This window comes from Astyanax mexicanus, chromosome 20 (assembly GCF_023375975.1).
Source record: "Astyanax mexicanus isolate ESR-SI-001 chromosome 20, AstMex3_surface, whole genome shotgun sequence".
Taxonomy (NCBI): domain Eukaryota; kingdom Metazoa; phylum Chordata; class Actinopteri; order Characiformes; family Acestrorhamphidae; genus Astyanax; species Astyanax mexicanus.
The window spans coordinates 19,494,413-19,519,293 of NC_064427.1; the positions used below are offsets into that span (position 1 = coordinate 19,494,413).

General features: G+C 39.7%; 1 protein-coding gene across 1 annotated transcript; it reads left to right on the top strand.

Annotated features, from left to right (window-relative positions):
• Positions 1–4,817: 4,817 nt before the first annotated feature.
• LOC103046479 (AP-4 complex accessory subunit RUSC2) lies at positions 4,818–24,770 on the top strand. The gene is made up of 11 exons (XM_022681120.2): positions 4,818–5,055; positions 7,650–9,032; positions 9,840–10,317; positions 11,182–11,907; positions 12,011–12,139; positions 15,446–15,522; positions 15,764–15,938; positions 17,292–17,397; positions 17,504–17,550; positions 18,391–19,081; positions 20,272–24,770. The coding sequence occupies exons 2-11, from the start codon at positions 7,773–7,775 to the stop codon at positions 20,363–20,365; spliced, it is 3,783 nt and encodes a 1,260-aa protein (XP_022536841.2). The 5' UTR covers positions 4,818–5,055; positions 7,650–7,772; the 3' UTR covers positions 20,366–24,770.
• Positions 24,771–24,881: the final 111 nt, after the last annotated feature.

Below are 24,881 nucleotides of genomic sequence, written 5' to 3' on the forward strand. Positions count from 1 at the left end.
AAGTTTTTTTCAAGATGGTGAGGAATTATGACGATAATATTATGAACTGAACTATTAGCGAACAATCTAACAAATCACCAAATTCCGACACTTTGACCTATTTTTTTTAACTGTTATAGTGATCCAGCCAGTACTTTTCCTTCCCCTCTAACACAGGTAGGCTTTACCTGATCCCAGCACTACCACTACCTGGAAGAAGATAGATGGATAGACTCATTCTCTCATTTTTGAGAGTGATGATAATATAGTTACACTTATATATTGTAGCATCTTTCTAGAAACCCAAGGACACTTTACAATCCCATTTTTCAAACACAGCAGCCAATCCCTTACAGCATACTCTCAACCGGAAACCACCGTCCACAATCCTTTACATTACATTATATTAAATTGCATTACACTGCATTTAGTGGATGCCTTTATCCTATTCAACTTATAAATAATACTTATCAATGAGGGATATAGGTTAAGCTCGAAGCAAACATATTAAAGCTCCACCCATATAGGGACTTGAACCCATTAACCTTTAATCCACCATGCCGGCAAGGAAAAATAGATGGTTTTGTTCATACTGTGAGACACTAAGCGTCATACACAGTCTCTACAGGGGTTGGACAATAAAACTGAAACACCTGTCATTTTAGTGTGGGAGGTTTCATGGTTAAATTGGAGCAGCCCTAGTGGCCAATCTTCATTAATTGCACATTGCACCAGTAGGAGCAGTAAGAGTGTAAAGGTTCAATTATCAGGGAAAGAGCACAGTTCTGCTCAAAATATTGCAATGCACACAACATTATGGGTGACATACCAGAATTTAAAGGAAGATAAATTGTTGGTGCACATCTTGCTGGAGCATCTGTGACCAAGACAGCAAGTCTTTATGATGCATCAAGAGCCACGGTATCCAGGGTAATGTCATCATACCACCAAGAAGGACCAACCACATCCAACAGGATTAACTGTGGACGCTGTAAGAGGAAGCTGTCTGAAAGGGATGTTCAGGTGCTAACCCGGATTGTATCCAAAAAAACATAAAACCACGGCTGATCAAATCACGGCAGAATTCAATGTGCACCTCAACTCTCCTGTTTCCACCAGAACTGTCCGTCACCACAATAAATTATTGTGGTCTAAAACCAGGTTTTCAGTTTCATTGTCCAACCCCTGTATGTCCTCCTATAAAAAACATATACTCTGTTTCCTGTTATAGTTTACAGCTTTGATCATGCCCAATGATAAAAATTATTGAGATTGACCCTGTCACTGTCAGATCTAGCACAGTTTGGAATGTAAATCTTCCAAACAGACTTAAACCAGTGAAAGGATCAGTAATGATGTGCTGGAGCTCTGTCCTCGCAGGGCCTCGTTATGGGCTGGGGTCGTTCTGGACTGTCGGTCTGAGTGAATGTACATCACTGAGTCACTCGCCACTCTAATTACCCACGCCGAGTGGGCACAGAACACCGACTTGACCCAAGGAACCAGGTTAGACTGTTCAGCCTGAGATACAGATGTTCCTATAAAAGACAGGATTGTAAAAGGGTCTATGTTCTGTACAAAACATGTTCAATCACTCTCACATAAAGATAATAAGATCTCCAGCTCTGTTTTTACCAGTTTCAGTCCTTCAGTCAGAATGAGCCGTTTAAGGGCTCTGTCACTTTTATGCAAATAAGATGTTGCTTGACACGCCCCTGGCCATGTTTACGCTGAGCATTTACTATATGTTAGTGTTAGCTTGTGCTAAAATCAAAAACACGAACAAGCTAGTTTTTTATTTCACAGTACTAAGATAGACAGTAGGTATAGATCCCTTCCTCAGATGAAGTCTAATCCTGGCTAATCCTGCTGTGTACTCTCTGGTGGGGGTTAATGGGTAAGTGGTGGAGCCAGGGTGGTTCTATGCAGATTTATTTATTTGTAATGTCATCCAACAACTCATAGAAGCAAATGAAAAAAAAAATGATGGATTTTTTTGTTGCTAATAATTATTTCCACAAATTCACTCTCCCATAATGATAAAAAAGATCTCTAGCTCTGTTCTTACCAGTTTTAGTCCCTTTCAGAATGAACCGTTTAAGAATTCTGTCACTTTTATGCAAAAAAGCTGTTTCTGGCCATGCCCTGTGTTCATGCTAAACATTTACTACATGTTAGTGTTAGCTTTTGCTAAATGGCAAAACATGAACAAGCAAGATCATTATTTCACAGTACTAAAATAGACAGTAGGTGCAGGTCCCTTTCTCAGACGAAGTCTAATGCTGGCTAATCCTGCTGTGTACTGTCTGGTGGGGGTTGATGAGTAAGGGAGTGGTTTTATGCAGGTTTCCTTATTGTTTCTTTGATTTTACCAAATTGAAAACCTCTAGAATATAGATGAATATAGAGGAAGATGGATGATCACAAGCCATCAAACCAAGTTGAACTGCTTTAATTTTTCCACCAGGAGTAAAGGCATAAAGTTATCCAAAAGCAGTGTGTAAGACTGGTGGAGGAGAACATGATTCCAAGATGCAGAAAAAAACCTATGATTAAAAACCAAGGTTATTCCACCAAATATTGATTCCTGAAACTTTTTATGAACTTGTTTTCTTTGCATTATTTGAGGTCTGATTCTCATTTTCTGCAAATAAATGCTCTAAATAAGAATATTTTTATTTGGAATTTGGGAGAAATGTTGTTTATGGTGGTGAAGGGGGTTGATTATACCTTTCTATCAGCCTCAGCAGCAGATGTTTGGGAGATTATTTACAGATTATTGCCAGCTGCCAGTGGGATTGACAGGGTGCTTATGTCACTGATAAACAAAAGGGTGAAAAACAAACAAAGGCTACTGGCTACAGGCTACTGGCTAATGCAGCATCTATGGCGCAGAAAAACTCATATATTATATAGAAAACCTGAAAATCAGTGTCTCAGTAAATTAGAATATTATTTAAGACCAGTTGGTACTTTTGGAAGTGTGCAGTGTGCCAAGTCCTGCTGGAAAATGAAATCTGCATCTCCATAAAAGTTGTCAGTAGCAGAGGGAAGCATGAAGTGCTGTAAGATTTTGTGGTAAAACAAAACTGCACTGACTTTAGACTTTAAATAAAACAAAGTGGATCAACAGCAGCAGATGACATGTTTCTTCAAACCATCACTGATTGGTGGAAATTTCACACTAGACCCCAAGCAGTTTGCACTGTGTATCTCTCCCTTCTTCCTCCAGACTCTGCTCCCTTGATTTCCTTTAAATGAAATGTAAAATTTACTGATGATCAGTGATGGTTTGGAGAGACATGTCATCTGCTGGTGTTGATCCACTGTGTTTTATTATCAATTCTAAAGTCCGTCTAGTTTTGTTTTCCCACAAATTCTTAAGAACTTCATATTTTACAGCTTCCCTCTGCTACTGACAACTTTTATGGAGATGCAGATTTCATTTTTCAGCAGGACTTGGCACACTGCCCACACTGTGTACCAAAAGTACCAATTGGTCTTATATATATTCTCATTTTCTAAGACAACTGGTCATGCTCTTTCTGGGTGGGTACCATAGATGGAGCTCTCTCTTCCCTCAGTACTAATTTTATTGTGATACTGGTCTTCCTCGGTCAAGGCATCTGATTGGATCATTCTGCTTGACATCAGCAGTCGGAGTCCGAGAGAGCACAACTGGCAATGCTCTTTCTGGATGGGCTGTTTCGATTTCAGTGGGTTTGATTTGAAGACTGAATCTCCGTTGAGGTTTCAAAGCTGAAGGCATGATGGTATTAGGCACTAAAGCGGAAGTTACCAAACTTTGACATCCAGAGGCTCTGAGTGGTTTCTGCTGCGCGGCATCAGCAGTGGGAGTCTGAGAGAGCCCAACTGGCAATGCTATTTCTTGATGGGTACCCAATTAGCCTTGGAAAATTGGTTTGAAAATGGGGCCATATTATAAATACATTTTTAAAAAGCTGTTTTGATTTCAGTGGGTTTGATTCTTAGTTTAAAGAATTATTGTCTTAGGCATGATGTCATAAGGCACATTAGAGTAACACTATCAAACTTTGCCATTCTGAGGCTCCGAGTGGATAATGCTGCTTGGCATCGGCAGTCGGAGTCTGAGAGAGCACAACTGACAATGCTTTTTCTGGGTGGGTACCATAGATGGAGCTCTCTCTTCCCTCATCACTAATTCTATTGTGATACTGGTCTTCCTCCATCAAGGCTTCTGAGTGGATCATGCTGCTTGGAATTTTTGGGAAAATTGGATCAAATTATAAATATATTATTTTAAAAAGCTGTTTCAATCTCAGCGGGTTTAATTTTAAGACTGAAACATTTCCGTTTCCATTTCCATCAAGGCTTCAAAGCTGAAGGCATGATGGCATAAGACACTTTAGTGGATGCTATCAAACTTTGCCATCCCAAGGCTCTGAGTGCATCATGCTGCTCGGCATCAGCAGTCGGAGTCTGAGAGAGCACAACTGGCACTGTTCTTTTTGGATGGGTACCCAATTGGCCTTGAAAAATTGGTTAGAAAATGGGTCAAATTATAAATATGTTCATTCAAAAAGCTGTTTCGATTTTAAGACCGAAACATTTCCGTTTCCATTTCCGTCGAGGCTTCAAAGCTGAAGGCATGATGGCAGAAGGTGCATTAGAGGAAGCTATGAAACTTTGCGGTCCTGAGTTTTGTGATAAATCGCCCGTGTGTGAGTCAGCGTTTAGCCCCCCGCTGAGAGAGAGAGACGAGGCAGCGCTGCCTTCCCCACCAGCCTGATCCCTCTCAGCACATCACTGAGCATGCTCAGAGGGAGCACTGATGCTGTTGCTATAGGAGTATGCAGGGCTCACAACCACTGTACTGGGAAAGAGCGAGAGAGGGAGGGAAAGAGAGAGAGAGGGAGAGAGAGACAGTGGGTGGAAATAAGGGATGCTGGAGAGAGAGAGAGAGAGAGAGAGAGAGAGAGAGACAGATATAAACAGTCTGAGGATGAGTGAAGACCTACAGGAAGTGTGGTAGAAACTAAGCTAAAGCAGAAGATGACTTTACCCTGATTTTAAGGCCAAGAGACTGTCTGTCCGGTAAGAGTTCAGTTTACTATATAATCTTAATTTTAATCTGTTATTCTGCATGTGTGTGAGATTGAGGGATGCAGGGCAGTACAGGGGGATCATGTGGTGCGACTGCCCCAGTTACTGAGTCAGAGAGGCAGTGTGCTGTCGGCTCTCGGGCTGAGGATACAGGGATGTTACGGCTGGCTGAGTTTTGATGCATTAGCCCATTTTTTATTAGTCTGACCTTAAGAGTGAGGTTTTACTGTAATCTAACCTTCGCATTCAGTTTCTACTCCTGTTTTATGATGTAGAGCAGATATTAAAGGATTGTAATGGGTGAAGAAATGGTATCAAACCTTCTACCTTCCAGATCATTTCAGTTTCTGAATCAGTTTCTCTGATTGTGTTATTTATAGCTCAATATTTGAGTAAAATGAACGCTGCTGTTTTATTCTATAAACTACGGACAACATTTCTCCCAAATTCCAAATAAAAATATTGTCATTTAGAGCATTTATTTGCAGAAAATGAAAAATGGCAGAAATAACAAAAAAGAAGCAGAGCTTTCAGACCTCAAATAATACAAAGAAAACAAGTTCAGAAATCAATATTTGTTGGAGTAACCCTGTTTTTTAAATCACAGTTTTTCTTGGCACATTCTCCTCCACCAGTTTTACACACTGCTTTTGGATAACTTTATGCTGCTTTACTCCTGGTGCAACAATTCAAGCAGTTCATGTTGGTTTGATGGCTTGTGATCATCCATCTTCCTCTTGATTATATTATATTTATATTTTTAAATTTGGTATAATCAAAGAAACCCATCAATTTATAGTGATCTCTTATTCTGCCAAAAACAATTCACATGCGTTAAGCGATTTACTGAAGAGCGTTTTATAATGTATCACTGTTTAAGGCAATAATATGAACAATTAAATTTGTTATTGTCTTTGTAAATATTAGGCTTTTTGAAATATACAAGTTTTGATATGTCCACTTTGTGGTAAAATTCAGAAAAGACGTCGAAAACACCATGAAATAAAAATGATAGTATATGCACTGTAGCATATCGTCGCTGTCCAATGAAAAACAAGTATCTCCAAAACAGCAACTTTACGGGAGAGAGAAAAAACCTTCTAAACTTTTAATGAAAGTCAATGTAAAAAATTTAAAAGTATCTCTATTGGTCCAATTATCACAAATTTTGCCACAGTCTGAGGGACAATTAATGTGTTCGAATTATGTAGTAAACTTAAAATCAACAAAAATGAAGATTCTTGTTTTTCATTGGACAGCAATGATATGTAGTAATATTGTAGTAATGTGCTGAAAAAAATGCTTATGTTCCAGAATTCCAACAAAAACAAGAGTACAGAATGTACAGAGTGATTCACAGATGAGTACTAAAATATTTTTCACTAGTGATCACTTACATACCTAGAGATGGTGCAAAAAAAGTTAAATTAATTAACATTTAATACAATTAATTTACCTTTAATAAGATACAGTGACTCAAAATGTGCTCTACCAAATTTATCCATTTATCAGAATGGTAAAGGGTCGATCTTAATTCCTACTCTCTCCTTCAGGCGGAGTGAAAGAATAAAATCATAATTACAAGCAGCTGAAATGGGTTTCCTCAGGAGGGAGGTTGGGGTTTCCCTGAGACATAGGGTGAGAAGTTCAGTCATCCGTGAGGAACTCGGAGGAGAACCGCTGCTCCATTGCGTGGAAAGGAGCCAGTTAAGGTGGTTTGGGTTTCTTTTAAGGATACCACCAGGGTATTACCCTAGGGAGGAGATCGTGGGGCAGACCAAGGACAAGGTCTCCACTTTTTCCTGGGAATGCCTGGGGATTCTCCATGCAGACTGAAACGATGTATCCAGGGAAAGGGAAGTTTGGGACTCCCTTCTAGAGCTGCTATCTTTACAACCTGATCTCAGATAAGTGATTGATGATGGATGGATGGATTATTATATGGATTGATGCATGGATATTAAAAATAGAATGAAGGTGATCAAATAGAACATGAAATATCTTAAGTTAGAACTGCCTGCAATCGAATAAAAGTAAAAGTAAATACTAGAAACTGTGTAAAAAAAACAATGTATTAATTTGTATTGTTCATTAAATTGGATATCTTGGATTGTGTAGAGAATTGTTTAATTGGTGGGTTACTACTTCTACTAATAAAAATAATAGTACATTTTATATAAATAGTACTTTTCAAGATTATTAAATGCACTTTACATACAAAGCAAAAACAGGCAAAAAGCAAAAATTTATCAGTCATATAATTGAACATAAAAATAAGAATAGCACAAATATAAATACATTTCTATATTAAAAATTAAAAACAGATCTAAAGAGGTGGGTTTTGAAAAGTGATCTAAATGTAGGCAGATGTAGACTGAAGGCTCTATCACCCCAAGTCTGCTACTTAATCTTAACAGGAAAGGATAATAAATTAGCGTCACAAGAGCAAAGGCTATGGGAAGGAAGGCTATGGCAAAGGAGCAAGTCAGTAAGGTAGGATGGGACATGGTTATGGAGAGCTTTGTGAGTGAAAAGAAGAATTAAACTAAACTACTAGACATTAAATCTGCCTTTTCCTTCCTCAGGTCATTCTACAAACACCTAGAGATGGAGTATGATGTTTCCACAAGACATACGGCCAAGAAAATTAAGTCTCTTCAAATATTTGTGGCCAACGACAATTCTTCTTTAGGCTAGATGTTTAAAATATGGCCGCTTCTGCTAAATTGTCAGGCGAGACCATGATTGTTCGGCACATCCCTCTAGCTCATGGTCAGTCGGTGGGTTTTCAGCATTGCAGCCCGGTTCAGAAACCAGTAAGACCTTGTTCCTTGAAATTGACCCACAGCATTTCACTGCCTGAGAGGGAAGAACCTCCAAAGGAAGCATTGGACTCCGACTTCCAGAGCCACCAGAGCCACAGTAGCAAGTCCAGCTCCAATGATGACACCGGTGGACGTGATTCCTCTCCAGGTTTCCAGTTAAAGTTTTCGCAAGATAAGATTGACTTTGACTTTACTGGAAGTAGAAGCACCCCACGCTGGCAAAATCCATTCCTCCCTGAATTGGAAGTTCATGACGACGAAGAGGAAGACGATGATTCGGATGGAGACAACCTGCACAGGTACCGTGAAGGCTCCTCATTTCAGTTGCATGGAAATTCAAATAGAGCCCAGGATGAGGCCATGGGGTATACCACAGGTTGCAGCGACACAGATACTGACCTTTTCAGGACTTCTATAGAGCACAAACCAGTCAAGAACCTATTAGACTCTTCAGGTCTTCAACATCGCAGGGACAGCAAAAGCACACCAATACTCATGGACTGTGAGGAGCAGGAGTGGAGCGATCAGGAGGACTACAATGAATACCTTCTGAAGGAAAGATCTTGCAAGAACAACTTGGACGATAACTACGCCCAACCTAAAACCTCTGATTCCGACTCATCTACTCAAAAACAGCCATCAGAGTACATCAGCGACTCTTCCTGCAACAGCTCCGATGGGGTGCTAGTCAACTTCAGTGCCATTTACAACAAAACCAACAACGCAGTTCCTGCTACACCACATGATCTGGACAGTCCTGCCAATCAGTCGCATGGATCAGGGTCCACGCCCAAGGAAGACGGCCCATTCAAGCCCATTCGCTGCTGGTCTCCTTGTGGAGTCGATCCTAATTGTAACATCTACCTGCTGGGCTCGGATGGTTTGCCATCTCTTGAGATTTCTGATCTCGCAGACTGTCTGCAAAGCCAAGGCCGGCTGATGAGTTCTACCCAGAATTATTACAAACTGGTGACGTGTGACCTCTCGTCACAGTCTTCTCTGAGTCCAGCATGGTCTTCAGTCACCAGTTGCTCTGAGGGCCACAGCCAGGGAAGCACAACGCCACCAAAAGAATACTTCCTCTTTAGGCAGTTGGAAGGAAACGAAGGGGATACGCTTCAAGAAGACCCAAGGGACCATCAGGTATGTTAGCCTTAGAGTAAAATCCATGTATTAAGTTGATGGGACACACCTTTCAACATTGAATTTAGGTTTGTTTACCTATCTAAAACCATTGCCACAGGTGAACAAGATCAATTTCCTATATGCAGTCTGCCTTTTCACTAATATCAATATTTGTGAAAGAATCGGTGGTTTTAAGGTCAGCCATCATACTCATGTAGGGCTCACATGGGTTTAGTCTAGGTGGGTCACATGTGGACAGGGGCTCTGAATGGGTTTGTATTGAAAGCTTCCCCAATAGATCTCATTGTTACAGCCTGCCTTAACCTCACATGAGTCCCATCTAGGTCCAATTTGCAGTGTCCAACCCAGATGTGACCCCTACTAGTCCCGCTATTGACCCTTGTGGGCATCCATATATGTGGCCAACCTGAAACCCATTGACAAAAGATTCTAGCTCCTTCAATACTCATTGTCTAGGGTGCTGTAATCAGGTGACACAATTGCAATTTGTGAAATCAGCTTGTACAATTTTGTGTGAAGTTTCTGGTACCAAAGAAACATGGCCACAAAATGTCCAAGCATAAAAGTTACAGAGCAGAGTGTCCAAGTGCTTAGGAGCGTAGTCTAGAAAAGTGTCCAACACTGCTGTTAGATCTGCAAAGGGGACTGACTCCACACTAGAGACTACTGTTATAAAATGGGACGTTGTCATAAATGTTCCTGTAGGTGTTACAGTATATGGACTATAGAGGTTTTCTCTATATTGTGTAGCTGGGGACCTCTGTAAGAATATATTCTGTACAATGTATATCTTTTTCTCCAAAGGTTGATGAAAATATTGAACTACAAATTGCAAAAAACACCAGGGATCCTTCCAAGTCAGCAAGAGAAAGAAAATACCCAAAATCCAGCAAAGGTCCAGAAGCCAAAAACCACAAACATATCCATCCTGCTCATTCTCAGAGCTGGTACGGACAACAGAACTGCTGTTTCTCACCAAAGCTGGATACTTTGCCACGTATATCAAGCTGCCCAGGCCATATAAACCTAGAACAGTGCTCCTCACAAGTACCGAAGCATCACACCACCTCGTTTGCAGAACTCGCCCGCTGTAAGAAGGCTGGTGGGGATTTGTCATCAGTGGAAAGCAGCATGGAAGCACCGACATGTTCCAGGTTCACCCAGAGCACTTCCCCCACGCTGCGGAAAGCTCCACTGGGGCTAAACTCAACTGTAATTACAAGTCAGGAAACCAGGATGATGGGAAGCTCTGAAATGTGTGAGATGCCATCTACGTCAGAGGGTAAATTGACTTGCATTTTCCTTATCTTGTTGTTTTTCCACAGGTTCTTGCCAAGATATCTAGCAATATCTATGTTAAGACCTTAGTAGTTGTGACTCACAAGCAATAGAGCTGTTGCATGGCTTGGTTCTGGTAAACTATTTTTATCTAAAATTTACTACTTTTTTAAGTCACTCTGGATAAGACCCAGACAGCAATATCACATTACCGAACCAAGTTGTATCTGCCCAACTCTGGGTCAAATCTAGGCTTGTTTCTGGCCCAAATTCCCCAATCACATTGAGACCAAGTTCTACATATGCCAAAACCCTGGTTGCCAAGGATACTAACAATCAGGCTATATGTGCCAGTACCCTGGTTGGCAAGTACAATATGGGAATCAGCCCAAGTTGCATGTGCCAACGCCCCGATTGCCGAGTATAATATGGATATTGGCTCATGCTGCTTTTGCTAACTCTTTGTTTGCAGAGAACAATATGACAATCAGCCTAAACCACCCTGGTTGCTGAATATAAAACCATGTTCAATACCAGGGATGGGCCAGAGGGGTATAAAGCCCTGTATTATTGAGCTGTGGAGTAGTGGAACTGTGTTATTTTAATTATAAAGCTCCACCCAGTACATTTGGAATCATTAATGGTGTTGGGGATGAGATGCAATTCTCACAGCAATGCTCCAAAATTTTGTAGAAAGCCTTTCCTGGACAGCAGAGACAGTTACTCCAACAAAAGAAGCATAGTTCTTTAAACTAATACTTTTGATTTGGGAAGAAACAAGCATGCTAACAAACTTTTAACTTGGGTAGTAGTAGTTCTTTTAAATGGTACATTTTGGTTGACTTTTCCTCATTGTTACCCTTTATAGGAGCTTGTGCCCCGCCTCTAGAAGTGGTACGCTATTCTAAAGCCCAGAGGCCCACATTTCTTCCCATCCAGCCATTCGTCCTTCAACCACCATCAGGAAAACAGCACAGCAAGGGTCTGGGCTCCCTGCTAAACCAGTACATCAGCCACAAACACTGTAAACCCAGCGCATCCAAACGCACTGGAAAATGCAAAAATGTGCCAAGCTACTTAAGACCTTCACCCTTGGGAAGTTACTCGTCAATTCACCTGGAAGCAGCGACTAGCTCCGACACTTGCTCCACCTGTACACCAAGCCCTGTTCAGCCTCAGAATCAGTCTCACTGGGCTCAGCCCAGCCCACTTCTGGTCCAGAACTATCCAGAACCAGACCAGACACTAAGTAGCCCAAATACTTTAGACCCTAAACTGGAGGTAATGAGTTCTAGCCTGCAAGAGAGCTCTCTTGAGATGCTTCTTACCATGGAACCTTTGCAAGAACCCTATTCTGAGGCGAAGCCTTCAAAGATTTCCCCATCTTTTGTCTTGAAAGAGGTGCCAAGAACCCAAGAACATTCTAACGGTTTTATTGATACCTCCTCTCCAGCGATTACCTCAGTGACCTCCTTAACCTCAGATGCATCGCTCAAATCTCAAGGACTAAACCAAAGGGACCTTCAAGATGTTGCTCCCACTGAAAAGGATCTCAGCACCACTTCCACGCTCTTCAAACCCAAGAACCAACCGGGTACAACTTCATTAGACCTTCTTCAACCATTCACAGCGTAGAATCTCTCCAGTTGAAGGTCTTTATGTTAATGCAGCCTTTGCCCTGTTTTGTACCCCTGCAGGTTTCCAGGTTGCAGAGCAGCGCCAGCAAAGCGATTCCTGTTCCATGACCGACGGACCACCCGAGGAGTTCTGCCTGTCACCAGACGCCTCCAGTCAATTCATGTCTATCGATCTTTTGCAGAAGAAAGGTGAGAGACAGGGTTGAACCTTTGCTGAATCTACAGCTGTTCAATTGTAAATTTGTCTGAAATCAACGGTATTAAAGATTTATCAAGAGTTTATCCTGCTTTTGTTGGGATAACTGCTGTAAATCTAAATGTCCAAAAGGCTTTCTTCTAGATGTTGGAGCATTGCTGTGGCGACACGGTGGCTTAGTGGTTAGCAGGTTCGCTTCCCAGCAGTGGGGTCTTGGGTTCAAGTCTCTATCTGGGTGGATTTTCTATTTCTATTCCTCCCACAGTCCAAAAACAATGAATACTCTAAATTGATCTGGTAAATTGGATACTCTAAATTGCCTTAAAATGATCTGGTGTGTATGTGTAAAGTGTGTGGTATGTATGTAAGTTTGTGTGGGTGTGTAAAAAAAAAAAAACAATTATATTCTTTGTGTTCTTCTCACAATGCCCACAGTACCTTTGTATAAACACTAATAAACAATAAAGCTAAATGAGTCCTCTGAAAAAAGTGAATTTAAGACTGTGTGTAAGTGAATTTAAGACTGTGCCCAGATATGGATTGATACTCTGTCCTGGGTAAATGCTGTAGTGCCCAATGCAGTCCTGCAGGTTTCTGGTGGTTTCCGGTTAAGAGTATTCTGTGTACTATTGGCTGCAGCTTCTCACCGGTGTGTGGATGAGTGCTGAAAATGAATGGTTGTAGGTAAAACGTGTAAATTGTAAAAAGTCCTTGGGTTTCTAGAAAGGCGCTATATGAGTTGAACTTCATTCATCATTCATGCTGTAAGCCCTGACTCTCGAAATTACTCGATCTTAATCTCATTCGGAGATGAATGGACATGCATATGACCCTATTATTATCATATTTATTGCAGTAGTGTGACCGGCAAAGCATCTCAACATGTCCCAGACACCAAAAAGATCCCGCCCATAATAATAACAATAATAGCATCCCATTGGAATATATGTAATAACCGCAATACCACACCGTCCACCATCTGGAGCGGTTAGCTAAGCTAAATGCTTCAATAACAGGCTAATGAATGGAGCACAAACTAAACTAGCTGCCTCCCAAAAACAACTGGAAGACCCTTACCTTAAATGGTCCCGCCTCCAGCCCCGCCCCCGGTCCTGCCTCCAGCGGTTGAACAGAAATTAACCCCTTAAGCCCACACCTGGCATTAGAGCAATAGGTATCAATGCTTATCTGTTCCAGATAGTCCTAATATATTGGCAATAATTCGATCATATACTTAGAATAGATAATCTGTGTGTGCATTTGCACATCTGTGTCAGCAATGGGTGCAACTAAAAGTAGATAAATGTATTCATTAAAATATATACATGTGAACATGTGGTGATCTGAGCTTTATTGTACATTATACAATATTATTATGACCATGACAAATATAACATCAATATACAGTATTTTGTAAATATTACATTTTCCCATTGTGTATACTTAGTGGCAATAGTTTTTATATTTCACATTTACAATAACCTTTAATTAATATTCCTTATAACCTAATTATTAATGTTCATTTTTCTATAAAAAAATAAATATAATGTAAATGCATTATAATGCTATTTATTATTACTATATTAGTGACTTGAAATAAAAAAACAATACTACTGTTTATCACAATTATTTCTAGGACAATATGTCTTCCAAAAAAAAAAAACCCATTGGTTAGATATTATGGGATATACTGTGTGTGCACATGGGCTCTACAGCTTAATACTTAATCATATAATCAAAGCATGACAAGACATCAAAAAACGGAAGTGGCATCTTCTCCAAAAACATCCTCGGATTAGTAGAACCATCCCCACTAAAATAGACTCCTGCACATAAACACACACACACACACACACACACACACACACACACTCATACACGCTGCATTAGCCAATCCAAGGCAAGGAGAGTTAAAAGTAGGTCAGAATTCAAAGCGAGCCCCTACAGGGAGGCAGAGGCTGCAGAGAAATCCGAGTCTGCCTCATTGTGCAGCGCCGGCACAAAATACTGCACTACAGCGCTCAGTTAAAGCCTATTAGAGGAATCCTCCAGCCTCAGTTCAGCACACAGCATCAGTACTAAGCACTAGTTTATCTGTACAAACAGCAAATCTGTGTATCTGAGTTAATCTAGCATTTTTATACTGAAAATCATTCAGTAAAACCAACATTTGGTTTAAATCAAGCTCCAACATTGGATAGATCTTAAATTCTGGTTGTGAATTAAGCGTACAGCTCTGAAAAAAAAAAAAAAGAAATCACTTAAAAATGATGAGTTTCTTTAATTTTTACCAAATTGAAAATCTCTGGAATAAAATTAAGAGGAAGATGGATGATCACAAGCCATCAAACCAAACTGAACTGCTTGAATTTTTTTTTGCACCAGGAGTAAAGCAGCATAAGGTTATCCAAAAGCAGTGTGTAAGACTGGTAGAGGTCTGAAAGCTCTGCATCTTTTTTGATATTTCAGCCATTTCTGCAAATAAATGCTCTAAATGACAATATTTTATTTGGTATTTGGTAGAAATGTTGTCCGTAGTTTATGAAGTAAAACACAAAGTTCATTTTACTCAAACATAAACCTATAAATAGCAAAATCTGAGAAATTGATTCAGAAACTGAAGAGCTCACTTAAATTGAATCCAGAGCTGTATATGTCTGTCAAAAACCAGCATTGGGTTGACGTCAACGTCTATCATTAGACAGATGGTAAATTTTGAATGAAAATCAAGGTAACATATTTGTGAAGCGTCTCCAAGTACCATTAAACTAGCAGTTTATACTGAAAAATGAAAATATAAAATCAACATTTGGTTGAAATCAAGCTCCAACAGTAGACAGACCTTGAATTCTGGTTGGATATTAAACACACATATCCATCAGAAAACATTTGGTTGACATTAACCTTAAGCCATTTCTTATTATTGCCAAATGTCCATCTAAAACCAACATTTGGTTAAAATCAGACTTTGAATTCTTGTTGGAAATATAATATATGTCTGTTAAAAAACAACATTAGCTTGTCGCCAACCTCTAACATTAGGCACATGTTACATTTTGGGTGAAAATCAAGGTAACATGTTTGGTAAATGTCTATAGTAGGCATTAAACTACCATTTTTATATTGCAAAATGTCCAAATGTTACAAAACATTTGTTTTTAGCCTCTTTTCCCAGTCTGTTTTTATTAATACCTTGACCTGATTGTCAATATAATTGGTCATATATGCTTTCTCTAAACATTGAGAGGAGCTTCTCTGCTACAGATCATTATTTTGTCTCTTTGTTTTGTTTTCTCAAGGCATGCTGAAGAGCGTCGGCTTAGCGGTGGAGTCGATCACAGCCCATTTCAGTCCCAGCAGAGACCCGGAGGAGAAGGTACTATCAGGAGACAACGAGAGGCAAAGAATGTGAATCATAAAGCAGGAAAAAATAGGGCAAAATAGGGCAAAACAACTCTCATAGCTTCAACATGAAGCGAATTACATCAGCATCAAAACACGTCCCCGGAGATCCAATTAGAGCAGCTCTCACAATCTAAAAACACACAATCTGTAGTTTTTCCAGTAAAGCAGAAGTTTGAAACCATCTAACTAACTGTTCTATAATCTGATCTCAGATCAGACTGGGGAACAGCCTTCTGAGTCCCGCCATCAGCCAGCTGGTCCTGGGTCAGCTCTGCCCCGCCATCAAGAACATCCTGCAGGATGGGCTGAAAGCTTTCAAGCTGGACCTGATTGTTGGACAGCGGCGTAATAAGCCCTGGAGTGTGGTGGAAGCGTTGACACAACCAGGTATTTATTTAATGATTCTTACAATTATTAATTATTATTATAGAATATTGCAATTGTACAAAGGGGGGGTTTATTACATATAACAGTTAAAAAAAAAGAGAGTATGTAAAATTCAGGAAACATCAAGCATGAATCATCTGGCCCGTGAGGTTGTTTGAACTATAATAAACGATAATAAAAAAATAAAATAAAATAAATGCTTCTCTGATGAGCTTTTGTTTATATTCCTCCCCTCTCTCTCTCTGTCACGCTCGGCTTGACTATAGTTTCCGCCCGTTCTTGTTTTTCTGCCCGTTCTTGGGTTCCCTAACTCCTTATAAGGGTGTTTTTTTTCCCAGCTGTGTCCCAAAATTCAGTAGCTGGGGCAGCGGTTGTGTATTAGGCCGGACCCTGATGACACGGGTTTGATCCCGCGTGAGGAGCGGTGTGTTTATCTTTCCTTTCTTCTTGTGTTTACCTGCTTTGAATTAAACTGTTCTGCAATTGGGTTCAACAACCCTCTGGGCTGCAGAGCTACTGGTTTATAGCACTCCATACCATTACACTTCATTTTTCAAAACAGAAAACATGGAAGAATTGGAAAATATCTGGCCTCAACCAAATTTAATTGCTGACTCCTGATGTACATCAACATTATGAAGTTTTTTACATAAGTTATGACATCAGTCCAAAAATGAATTGATGTCACTTTAGCGCTGTAGAATCTAGCTGTTGCCCGCTCCAAAATAAGAATTTCCAAAAAGTAGCCACACCACAAGTTTAACAAAGATAGATTGGGTTTAAATCATCCTTTCAATATTGATTTCTTGTCTTCTGTTGATGCTGCCATCAAAACTTTCCTTTGTTGTACAGTCAGCATTAAATTACAGTATTATATATAGATGTATTACACAAGGAGTGATGAATTTTAAACATTTATTTATTTTATTGTTGATTATTATTATGGCTTACAGCCAATGAAACCCCAAAAATTAGTGTCTCGAAAAAAATTATTATTTTAAGTAATATTAGTATAATAATATATATTATATAAATAATAAATAAATAAAAAGTGCAGTGTTTTCCCAGAAAATCTTACAGCACTTCATGCTTCTCTCTGCTGATGTGGATTTCATTTTCCAGCAAGAACTGGCACACTGCCAACACTGCCAAAAGTTCCAGTTGGTCTTATATAATATTTTAATTTTCTGAGATAGTGATTTTTGGGTTTTCATTGACTGTACGCCATAATCACTAGTATCCTAACCACTAGGTCTCTTGGAAAGATTCACAATTTTCTTTTTCTTTTTATCTTGGTTCTTGTTGAATCTGTAGGTGTTTTTAGTGTCTTCCTCTTTCTCTTCTTTTCTTCAGGAGCATCTACTCGTGTTCTGCACAGTCTGGTGTCGGTGGTCAGGAAGTGTTCACAGCTGACCAATCACAGTGTGAGGGTTAATGCGTTCCTCATGGGGCTGCTGAAGTAAGTTCTTTACTCAAGGAATGTGATCAGTGTTTAATACTAACAGTAAATCAGGGGAACAGGGTGTTTATTATGTAATAACAGTATGAAATATAATGTCTCGTAGTTTACGCGCTCTGGAGTCCTGGTTTCTGCAACTGCACGCCTCTGTAGGTAAGAGCTGCTCTCTGAGAAAAACACCTACGGCTGTTTACAACCATTCAAAATCATAAACTTTATTAAAAAAATAATACGTCTTTATTAAAATATATATTATGACTTTATAAAAAAAATACAGCTTTATAAAAAAATATTATGACTTTATTTTAAAAAATATTGCAAGTTCATTTTAAAAAATATGACTTTATAAAAGAAAATCAGGACTTTATTCAAAATATATTTCAACTTTATTCAAAAAAATAATACGACTTTATTAACAAAAATATTATGACTTTACTAAAAAAAATTACGACTTTATAAAAAATTATTACAAGTTTGTTTAAAAAAATACAACTTTATGAAAAAATATCAGGGCTTTATTAAAAGAAAATATTACAAGTTTATTTAAAAAATATATGACTTTATTAAAAAAAAATCAGGGCTTTATTAAAAAAAATATTACTTTTTTCCAAAAATATTAAAACTTTCTAAAAAAAATAGGACTTTATTTAAAAAATAGAATTTTAATAAAAAGAATTACAACTTTATTCTAAAAAATATTACAGCTTAATTAAATATATATATTACGACTTTATTTAAAAAACGTTATTTAAATATATGACTTTATAAAAAAATACAACTTTATTTAAAAAAAAAACTGTATTCAAAACATGTTACAAAATTATTAAAAATAAATTATTACTTTACTCAAAAAACTTTATTTAAAAAATATTCCAATTCCAGTGCTAACTGGTGTCTAAATAGTGTCTGTTCACTCTAACACACTGTTATTATCATGTTACTCCCCCTCACTCTTTCCTCCTTTTTTACTCCTACCTCCTCCTCTCTTCTCAGACGTGGTGGAGGAGTACTACCAGCCCTGGGCGTTCCTGGCTCTGTCTCAGGGACCTGCCGGCAGATCTTTATTCCAGGAGCTCCTGCTGATTCTTGAGCCGCTGAACCAGTTACCCTTCGACCTCCACCTGCTTTCTGAGGTGAGGCTGCAGAGAAGAACATCACACAAACCCTCGAGATCTCTGGACCCTTCAGACCACAGGCTCCTCCAGAAACCTTCCGTTCAGAAGAACGACAGACCTCCAGAAAGACCGTTTCAGAGGGAACGCTGTAGAGCTGCTGGCGGCCATACTGCTCGAAACTTCAGAGGCTGCTCGGTGAAGTTCTGTAAGCAGCCTGAGCCAAAGCTCTTATCTCCAGAAGACAAAGAAGAAGATGAGCAGAGGTTTGTCTGTCTCGTTTCTTCTTCAGAACGAGGATGTGCCGGATGGTGGCTCAGTCAGACACCCGTCACCGAGGGCGTTTTGGTGGGAACTGGTTCTGGTTCTGTTCCTCAGAGACAGAATGGTGATGAAGATGAAGATATTGTGGTGGAAACCAGTGAAACTGAGGCAGTGGGTTTAGTGGAAATATCTCAGCAGGATAAGCCTCACAAAGAGCTGCGCTGGGCTCGGCTATTCGGTTCTGCGATCAGAACCCCAGCAGTGGTTCAACAGACGCAACCAAACAACAGCCAAACCCAGAGATCCAGGTCAGTAGATTTATTTTTCAAATGAGTGTTGCATTTAGTTACTTCAAATTGCACCCATTGCTGATGTTATAATGCAAATGTTATAATAGAATAGGAATTTCTTATTGAGTGTAAAAGTATTTAAATCTGCATTTTGTATATTTAAATTTTAATTCTTCAAAAGTTCAATTTACTTGGCTTTTAAAAAACTTGAAATATTTAATTTCATAATTCATATACTTTAAATTTTGGCCATGCTTTTTGTGTTCTGAACTCTTGAGGTGAAAAAATCGATAAAAGAAATATATATTTTCAAAACAATAAAAAAAAAATTAGATGCATAATTTTACACATTTCAATTCAAATCTAACCCAAGTTATAGACTGGAAGTTTCACCTTTGGCCTAATTTCAGATTTTTTTTTTCAGATATAGTTTTGAGTCAAATAGATTTTAATTAAAAAAACTGTATAAATTGTACTGTTTTTTTATTCTGAGAAAAGGATGCAAATACTCCTAGATAATCAAATAGCAGGAATTACTTAGGGATTTAATGGTGTCAGTTTCACCAATAAATTTAACAAATAATATTCTTCACTGCAGGTTTATTAACCCTATTCATTTTATTATAGCGCCACCATGTGGAGTAATGGAGTCTAAGTCTAATTGTGGGGAGAGTCTTAGTTTAGAGTTTAGCGCACCTATTAAAATGTTTCAATAAAACATATTAATTAGTGCCTTCAATGGCGTATTCCCACTACAATTATGGTTGATGTGGTGCAGTGGATAACACCACTACCTGCCAGTCCTGGGTGACTGAATGCTGCGCTACACCAATAAGAGTCTTTGGGCAAGACTCTTATTGACTCTAAAGGAAGAACTGTGTCACTCTGGATATTATTATTAAATGCCTTAAATTTAATGTAAAAAGGTACAATTAAAGGTATCAACTGTATCAGGCCTCGTTCCAACTCCCATAATTCTCATCTCTTTGCTGACTCACAAGATAACACCTCACAGTTTATACAGGTGTGAGCGATCACCAAGCCAAGCCGTCCCCTGAGGAAACACATCATGACCAATTTACATACTGACAAAGTCGAGTGCACATACCTTACAGAAGTGTATAGTGTAGTTAGGTAGGGTATAGTATGGAATTGGGACACAGCCAGATGTTGTTGAATGTCATGTCTGTTTGTTCTCCATCCCTCAGGCTTCCCTCACAGTGGCTGAAGCTCGGAGCATCACAGGTGGACCTGCTGGCCCAGTCAGTGTGGGGCAGGGAGTCGGCCAATCAGAGGCAGTGAGACACACGACCCAATCAGAGACAGTGAGAAACCCATACCCAATCAGAGACAGTAAGAAACACGACCCAATCAGAGACAGTGAGAAACCCATACCCAATCAGATGCAGTGAGAAACCCGACCCAATCAGATGCAGTAAGAAAATCCGACCCAATTGAAGGCAGTCAAAACCCAGACCCAATCAGAGCCAGTGAGAAACCCGACCCAATCAGAGGAAGTGAGAACCCTGACCCAATCAGAGGCAGTGAGAAACCCAGACTCAGTCAGAGCCAGTGAGAAACCCGACCCAGTCAGAGCAAGTGAGAACCCTGACCCAATCAGAGGCAGTGAGAAACCCAGACCCAATCAGAGGCATCATGAACCCCGACCCAATCAGAGGCAGTGAGAAACCCAGACCCAATCAGAGGCATCGAGAACCCTGACCCAATCAAAGGCATTGAGAACCCTGACCCAATTAGGGGCAGTGAGAACCTCGACCCAATCAGTTGCAGTGAGAAACCCCGACCCAATCAGTGGCAGTGAGAAACCTGACCCAATCAGAGGCAGTGAGAAACCCCGACCCAATCAGAGGCCGTGAGAACCCCGAACTCTGACCCAATCAGTGGCAGTGAGAACCCCTACCCAATCAGAGGCAGTGAGAAACCCCAACCCAATTAGAGGCAGTGAGAACCTTGACCCAATAAGAGGCAGTGAGAACCCTGACCCAATCAGAGGCGTCGAGAATCCCAATCCAATCAGTGGCAGTGAGAAACCTTACCCAATCAGAGGCAGTGAGAACCCCAGAACAAATCAGAGGCAGTGAGAAACCCAGCCCAATCAGAGGCAGTGAGAAACCCAGACCCAATCAGAGGCAGTAAGAAACCCTGACCCAATCAGAGGCAGTGAGAGACCCAGACCCAATCAGAGTCAGTAAGAACTGCGACCCACTCAAAGGCAGTGAGGAACCCCAACCCAATAAGAGGCAGTGAGAAACCCAGACTCAATGGCAGTGAGAACCCCGAACTCCGACCCAATCAGAGGCAGTGAGAACCCTGAGTTCCGACCCAATCAGTGGCAGTGAGAAACCCCGACCCAATCAGAGGCAGTGAGAACCCCAAACTCCGACCCAATCAAAAGCAGTAGGAAACCCGACCCAATCAGTGGCAGTGAGAAACTCCAACCCAATGAGAGGCATTGAGAAACCCGACCCAGTCAGAGGAAGTAAGAACCCTGCCCCAATCAGAGACAGTGAGAACCCTGCCCCAATCAGAGACAGTGAGAACCCTGACCCAATCAGAGGCAGTGAGAAACCAGATTAAGGCAAAACTATAGTAACAACAACACTAGAAGCACAAGCACCACATGGACGTCGTGCGAGAAAGGACACGTGGACAGAAGCAAAATTACAAACCGCATCAAGAAGAACGGTTTCTTATAACGTGATATTTTTAACACTATTTCTAACTGAAAGGTTACTGAAAGCACACCAGACCAACATTTCTGTCAGGATTTTCTGGCAGTACATGACTGTTATATGTAGAGGCAGATTAGCATTAGCATCATGGCTAACACCACAGATCCGTAACATCTCTAAAATAATGAGTAACGTGATAGAACATTAATAATCGCATATTCCATGCAGTATTTCATTACGTATATCCAGTCCAAATCCAGTCTGATCCGATTTATTTTAGAAAAGAATCTGAATTATTTGCTGCAGTCTGAACTGAGCCTGAAGTATTAACATTCTCATGGTTTTAATGTTATGGCTGATGATCAGTACATACAGTGCATACTCATTTCCAGCACACAAGCTAAGAGTTAGTATGAGGCTCCCTCTAGAGGCTGAAACTCTTAATTGCACAATTTTTCATATTTAACTGGAAATTTAATGCTTTTTTTTATTTTTAAAAAATTGAGAAACTTACCAACATAGGTATCTCTACATTGGGCATGAGTGTGAGGATCAATCAGATCCTCACAGCAATGTTCTGCTTTAAAATCCATTAGAAATCTAGCCTTTCTTGGACAGTAGAGACAGTTACTCCAACAAAAGCAGGATAAACTCCTTTTTTTTATATACCTTTGATTCCAGAAGAAACAATGAAAAGCAGTCCTCGACTCCAGTTGTCTCAGTGTTCCCCAGCATGAGGGTTTATGTAAGGGTTGCATGCATGGAAACAACAACCTACAGAGAGATTTCCCTGTGAAACACTTCATATGTGGTCTGTTTTTATGAATATTTTGGTAAAAGCATGCAGAGTAAATGTATATACAGTATGAGCATTTGGAGAGTGTTTGGAGATATATTAGAGTATAGTTTTAATAGGAATGATGTTCTATGCAGGATGTGGGTGGCCTGACCTTGGGCCAGTCATACATGAGGTATTTTTGAAACTGAGATATGATGCTAAGGTATTGTTGAGATGTTGCTGAGGTAGTACATTCATTTAATAATCTCAGAACAGTCTAAAGCACTGCTGGAGCTGGACAAGTTTAATCTGTGTGCATCAAGAAGCCCTCAGAAGTTGATTGATGAAATGCAATTTAAGCAATAGAACACGAGAGGGAGTGTGATTCGGCCGTAGATCATCACAGCAGTGATGTTATTCGTGATAACACACGACCTTGAGTGTTCTATTGCTTTTATACAACAGTTTTTTTTTTTTACAAAATGAATAAAGAAAATAAATCAAAGAACTTTAAGAAATTCAGTTTAAATATTGCCTTCCGCCAAAAAGTAGTTCCACAACAACTGTAACAGAACTGAAACTTAACTACAAAACTGTGTATGGTTCAGGCAGACTAACATCACCAAAGTCAGCTTAAAAGGAAAATTGGGAATAAGTGAAGATGGTAACGTTAGGAGCGTGAAATAAAGCTAATACTCTCCTCTCCTGATTTGTGGAGTCGTCTTCAGGTGAAAGCTGCACATTTTTTGAGCATTTCTGCTTGTTTTGCTGGGTGGTGTTGGTTTTAGCTAGCTGGCTGGACTGTGTTTAGGTTAGCGTAGCTTGCTTTAGCTAAGCATTAACCTGGCTGGTTAGCGTTCTGACTGTCAGACGGCATTAACCGAGTGATTTTCTTTTTCTTTTTTCCACAAAAGATGAGCCAGCTTGTATACGCTGTTACTCGGCAACACGTCGGCGGAGTGATACAAGTTTAGTGTTAGAAGGCCGTGATGTTATCACATATATCAGCACGGCTAGAACACCTCTCAACCAATTAGATTGTAAGGTCGGAACTAACTGTTGTATAAAAAGCTTTATGAGCCCGTATTAGTGCTCATTGCTATCTTACACCGCGTCAACATTCTATTTTCAAGACATGCACCCACTCAGCTAAAATAGCATCAGAGTTTAAGAATAAATGTACACTGATGGTTTGGCATTTTGGTCTGGAAGTAAGGTGTGTTCAGGTAAATTTCTGGCATGTTTCTAGTATGGTGACAGGAAATACAGGTGCGCCACTAACTGATTAAAATCCTGACAACAGTCAACAGTCAACACACAGACAGCTGCAGTGCACAAATCCAGCTTTTACCTCAACAATAAACAGAATAAAGAATAAAATAGTTTTACTGTTCCCTTAAATGAGCTGCTGGTGTATCTTCACAGTGCCAAAGTCAGAGCTCACCTGACTCTTAAAGGGAATGAAAACTGGCACATGTTAAGCCCAAGACACACCATGATTAATTACGATAACCAGTACATGCTTTTTGCGCATTTTGTGCTGTGCAAGGAGTATTTTTTGTGCTTTCATGATAACAAAGACACACCGACACGCCCCTAAATCCAGATATGCGATGCACAGTTGACTAATGCACTATAGATATAAGTCTGATTATAAGATGAGATGAGATTTATATGGTTGGGTATGATGGAGGTTCTACAGGTTCTGTTTGGATCCTGCAGCACATTTACCTACAGCTGGACCTGTAGATCCTGTAGCTCTACACTCGTTGGCTTCTCTCAGTCCCATGAAACGCCCCCTCCCAAAGTCTGAATGCACTATACAGCATGTCTATCAGTCAACAGTCTCTCACCAGGAGGTACACTACCCAATTTATTTCCATTACAGCTAATCCAGCTCCAGCAGTTCTTACTACTGTGTTTTACATGGGTGATTTTGTGAGTCCCTCCCTTTTCCCCTCAGTAAGTGGTGTTAAACATTGCTTGATGAGATTCCTGTGATAATAAAGATTTATCTGATCATCATAAATAACCATGTCTTAACTTTTCTCTACAATCATAACTTAACTGCACAAACTAAACAAAACAAGATACCTAACCCTCTATGGCATCATGAGTTATTATATCATACTATACCATAACTTATTTTTAAAAGCATGTATTTGTTCATTTTAATGTTCATTTATATGTTACTGTGGGATAGGTGTTGAGTTCAAGTGCAGAGCAGATAGTAAGATTTATATGATGCATATATAATGAATATATGTGTATATATTTAATTAAAGTATTTGCTGTATATATGGATATATTGTTTATTATTTATTAGTCAGTTCTATTAATAGTTTTG